The 5,784-nt window shown below is 37.2% G+C and overlaps 1 protein-coding gene across 1 annotated transcript; it reads right to left on the bottom strand.

Annotated features, from left to right (window-relative positions):
* Positions 1 to 3,282: 3,282 nt before the first annotated feature.
* Positions 3,283 to 5,141, bottom strand: LOC111898343 (uncharacterized). Its single transcript, XM_023894270.2, has 4 exons — positions 4,947 to 5,141; positions 4,643 to 4,806; positions 4,090 to 4,528; positions 3,283 to 4,017 (listed from the first exon to the last, which is right to left on the bottom strand). Exons 1-4 carry the CDS (start codon positions 5,139 to 5,141, stop codon positions 3,283 to 3,285), a joined length of 1,533 nt encoding a protein of 510 aa, XP_023750038.2.
* Positions 5,142 to 5,784: the final 643 nt, after the last annotated feature.

Genomic DNA, 5,784 nt, shown 5'->3' with positions numbered 1-5,784 from the left:
TTTCGATGTCATGTTTGATCATCCTGCTGAGAAGATGATTGAAGCGATCGAACGTCTGGGTCACTATTTCTTCGGCTCCTTGCCTGAATTCTCCAAACTCGGATAAGAGCAATGTTTGGATAGAATGTTCAAGATCCTCGTCTGTAGAGTACAGTTCACGAAGTCTATCCCAAACTTCCTTTGCCGTCGTGCATGAGCTGACCAACCTGAAGGTGTCGGACTGAAGGGCGAATCTTATCAATCTTAACGCCTTGATATTGCACTGGAATTTATCCTTTTCATCTTGTGCAATATCTTTAACATCCTTCAGCAGATCATTGTACTCCTTTTGAGTTTTGATAATCCTGGACGTTGCAGAATGAGAAAAAGGTCCATTAATGATAGCTTCCCATATGAGGTATCCATTATCCTCAGATCCTATCACGTAGTCTTCGAAGTGATGCGCCCAGACTTCATAGTCATGGGTATATAGGATTGGAATCTTCATGGTTGAACCGATGCTGTTGGAAATATTGATATGATTTGATTGCGACTCATCCATTATGATCGAAAAACCTGTTCAAAGATCAGACTTGTAATAAAGCAGATTAGGGCAAAACAATAAATATCAAGATACGTCAATAATGAGATGACGGCTCAATAAATATCGGTAGTTGCGGAAAAACCCTAATTGAAATCTCTTCACAGAAAAGATGTGTATCGATTACACAGCCTCCTGCTCTGATACCAATTGATGAGATTAAAACTTTTAATCTATGAAGATCGATTAGATCTTAAACAGGTAAGTAAATATAAAACAGCAATAACACGAAAATAAGAACAAGGCAAGAGTGAATCAAACGTGTCGAATGATTAAAACAAAATCCTCAGAAGAGCTCGATTAAGAACATCAACTGTAGAGGATTGGTAGGTTTACAAGAAGGATCAAAGAAATCTGTAAATTCTATCGTTATGCTCTAGATCAATCCTTAATCGTTAACCTAATATGCATGCAAGCATATACTTATATAATAAACATAATGGGCTCTCGGTTGGACAGGCCCAAACCGGAATACAAATTAAATAAACAAATAGCCGAGCCCAAAGACGCAACCCTTGAACAAATCTTCAACCCAACAATATGGATGATTGGTCAACATGGTATTGGCTTATGGTGTCCATAGGTGACATATGGATGATGTATGGGTCATTGGTCTACATGGTAGTGGATTATGGTGTCCATGGATGACATATGGGTCATTGGTCAACATGGTAGTGACTTATTGTGTCCATGGATTACATATGGTTCTCGTATGGGTCATTAGTGAACATGTTATTGGCTTATGGTGTCCATGGATGACATATGGATGATGTATGGGTCATTGGTCAACATGGTATTGGCTTATGGTGTCCATGGATGACATATGGATGACGTATGGGTCATTAGTCAATATGGTAGTGGCTTATGGTGTCCATGTATGATATATGGGTCATTGGTCAACATGGTATTGGCTTATGGTGTCCATGGATGACATATGGACAACGTATGGGTCACTGGTCAACATGGTAGTGGCTTACGGTGTCCATGGATGACATATGGATGACATATGAGTCATTGGTCAACATGGTAGTGGGTTATGGTGTCCATGGATGACATTTGGGCCATTGGTCAACATAGTAGTGGCTTATGGTGTCCATGGATGACATATAGATGACGTAATGGTCATTGGTCAACATGGTAGTGGCTTATGGTGTCCACGGATGACATATGGATGACGTATGGGCCATTGGTCAACATGGTAATGGCTTATGGTGTCCATGGATGACATATGGATGATTGGTCAACATGGTATTGGCTTATGGTGTCCATGGATGACATATCGATGACGTATGGGTCATTGGTCAATATGGTAGTGGCTTATGGTCTCCATGGATGACATATGGATGACGTATGGGTCATTGGTCAACAAGGTATTGGCTTATGGTGTCCATGGATGACATATGGATGACGTATGGGTCATTAGTCAACAGGGTAGTGGATTATGGTGTCCATGGATGATATATGGATGACGTATCGGTCAATTGTCAACATGGTAGTGGCTTATGGTGTCCAGGGATGACATATGGATGACGTATGGGTTATTGGTCAACATGATAGTGGCTTATGGTTTCCATGGATAACATATGGATGACGTATGGGTCTTTGGTCAACATGGTAGTGGCTTTTGGTGCCCATGGATGACATATGGATCACGAATGGGTCATTGGTCAAAATGGTATTGGCGTATGGTGTCCATGGATGACATGTGGATGACATATGGGTCATTGGTCAACATGGTAGTGGCTTATGGTGTCCATTGATGACATATGGATGATGTATGGGTCATTGGTCAACATAGTAGTGGCTTATGGTGTCCATGGATGGCATATGGATGACATATGGGTCATTAGTCAACATGGTAGTGGCTTATGGTGTCCATGCATGACATATGGATGACGTATGGGTCATTGGTCAACACGGTATTGGCTTATGGTGTCCATGGATGACATATACAGGGGCGGACGTAGGAATTAGTAATAGGGGTTGCACAATTTTTTTCCCGTCACACATAATATAAAACATTAAGAAAAAAATTCCGGTCAAACATAATATAAAACATCTATTCATCTAATACAATTTTTTTCTGGTTAAACATAATATAACAACGATATACTAGAATTTAAATTTTTCCTCTTCGTACAGACATCTTTTGAAACCGCTCCATTACTTTTTCATTCTCAACTTTCGCAAGTGCTTCGGTCTCGACATTACACAGCAATGCGTCGTTCAAAAATTCATCGCCAATTTTGTTACGCAAGTCGGTCTTCAAGAGCTTCATCTTTGAAAAACATCTTTCCACACTTGCGGTCACTACAGGTAGTATCAAAGCCAACTTTAATAGCTTATAAACCAAAGGATAAGGTCGATGCTTCCCCGTACTAACCATCAAACGAGAAAGGTCATAAATTCCTTTCAAACTAGCAAAGCGCTCATCTTTTATGCAAGAGTGATAAAATATCTCAAGTTGTCCTTCAAGGTCTATCATATCTGAATCATCAAAGTCATACTTGTATAACTTACCCAACTTCAATAACTTTGATTTGTCAAATTGTGCAAATGAATCACAAGGGCTCAAAGCACCCATTTATTCTAATAATTGGGTGCTTGTTTCACTAAATCGATCCCGATATTCTGTAAGTTGCATATATACCACCGTGTTGAAGATTTCAACTTCAAAATGAAACCTATTCGTCTTTGAAGTCCTACGGTTTCTTGCACCAATATACAACTCTTCCATCCAAAGTATCAATTTCGTGTGTTTCACAAAAAGAGGATACTTTTGGCAAAATGCTAGCAAACCCTATGTTTCTAAAAGATTGCAATGCCTCGATTATCCCTCTAACCATCGAAGCCGCTTCTAAAATGTCTAGATCTTTTCTTTGAAGTTGCTTTGACAATGTACCCATGAGGTGTAAAATGTCATACATCATATGTAAGTAAAACACGAACTCATATGATTTAAAATATGCTAAGATTCCAGATGCTTGTTGACGGTTTGCCAATGACCCTCCCTCCTCTTTCACAAAATCTAAAACTACAAGAACATCTGCAAATAACTTCATCAAACTTGTGAGTGTGTTGAAATGTGAACCCCATCTTGTTTCTCCCGCTCGAACAAGTGTAGTCTCTTGATTTAACCCTCTTCCGGTTTCAAGTTCACCACTACACAATCCTTTTTGCATCCTTTCTCTTGCTTGCTCTCGTAGTAAGTCTTTTCTTTTACACGATGCACAAACTACATTAACCACCAACGAAATTTGCTCAAAAAAGTCACTAATACCATCATGCTTCTTTGCTACAGCCACAACTACTAATTGAAGTTGGTGTGCAAAGCAATGTACATAAAAAGTCGTGTCATTTTCTTGTAATATCAAAGCTTTCAAACCATTGAATTCCCCTCGCATATTGCTAGCCCCATCATAACCTTGTCCTCTTATCTATTAAAATTTAAAACAATTAATATATATATAAATTAAATTGAAATAACAAAAAAGTAAAGACTAAATTACCTGACTAAAACTCAACTTATTACTTGTAAGTACTTCATTTATGGCGTTTTTGAGTGTCAAAGAAGATGTATCCTTCACGTGCACTAGACCTATGAATCTTTCTTTCACAAAGCCAAGAGTATCGACATAACGTAAAACAATAGCCATTTGTTCCTTTTTTGAAACATCACTAGATTCATCAACTAGTAAAGCAAAAACATCTTGACCAATCTCTTCACGAATACTCAAAAGTACTTCTTGTGCAAAACATTGCACAAGTTCTTTTTGAATTTTAGGGGAAATTAGTTGATTGTTTTTTGGAGCATTTTCTAAAGTATTGTTGAAAATATCTTCACTAGTCTCTCGAATGGCTTTTAACACTTTAATGTATAGCCCTCTATTTTCCGAGTTAACCGACTCGTCATGACCACGAAACGGTAAACCGGTTTTCAATAAAATTCTAAAAACAATCATAGAAACACGTAATCGAGCTTTATATTTATGATTCTCTGCTTCGGTTTGCATCCTCAAGACTACAATGATAGCTTTTTTTTCCTTCATTAAAAACTAACACTTTTCTTTTGCTTTGTTGTGAAAACTATCAATACCACCCACATGAGTCCGAAATGCATCTTTTTTATTCCAAGTATCAAAACCTTGAGAAACAAATGCATCTCTCCCTCCTTTTTGTCCCATGAGGTCCCCACACAAATAACAATATAAACAATATGCACTATCCTTTTTCACACTATATTCCAACCAATCAAAGTCATCAAACCATGAAGGAGCGAATCTTCTAAATCTATCACCTATTATTTTTAAGGAAACTTATGTGCCCTTACTTGACACGGTCCTTGAATTAAATATGCTCTTCTTACATCATCTCTTATATTTGGTTTGTAACTTGTAATCAATGGCCTATCCGCCGGGTCCTTTGGAAGATCCTTCAAGTCAACATTATCATTAGGTTGGTTAGAGCATTGTGTTTGTGGAGTTGCATTAGAAACCGAAGGGAGTGATTGATTGGTGATTGGTGTTTGTGGAGTTGCATTAGGATTAGAAACGAAAGGCATTGATTGATTGGTGATTGGTATTTAGCAACATTCTTCACCACTTTCTTTAAGATTAGGTCTTCGTCTTTTGGTAAAGAAAACCACTTAGTTTAACCTATAAAAACATAACAATGACTTCAATAAAACAACTTGCTTTCACCTAATCAAACAATAAATTCAATAAAAACATAACAATTACACCTAATTAAACAATGACTTCAATAAAACAAGTTGGTTTCACCTAATCAAACAATAAATTAAATAAAACATATCAATTTCACCTAATCAAACAATCAATTCAATAAAACAAGTTGTTTTCACCTAATCAAACAATAAATTCAATAAAACATATCAATTTCACCTAATCAAACAATCAATTCAATAAAAAACATAGCAATATAACCTAAGCAAACAATATAACTTCAACAAAACAAATCAATTTCACCCAAGTCGATCACTAACTTCAAAAACACATATCAATTTCAAATATCTTAATGAATTGGTAATTGGTAAAACTTACTTGCTTCATTATGAAATCGATCAAGACATCAAGTATTGTGAATTGTGATCGATCCTTTTATGAAATCGATCAAGCCTCAGCCCTCAAGGTCGATTGATCGATTGAATTTTGGAGGCAAAGGTCGATAGTCGTGCCTACTGCCTC

The sequence above is a fragment of the Lactuca sativa genome, chromosome 5, assembly GCF_002870075.4.
Source record: "Lactuca sativa cultivar Salinas chromosome 5, Lsat_Salinas_v11, whole genome shotgun sequence".
Classification (NCBI taxonomy): Eukaryota; Viridiplantae; Streptophyta; class Magnoliopsida; order Asterales; family Asteraceae; genus Lactuca; species Lactuca sativa.
The sequence above is the reverse complement of the archived record's forward strand: the minus strand, read 5'-3'. Positions and strand labels throughout refer to the sequence as shown.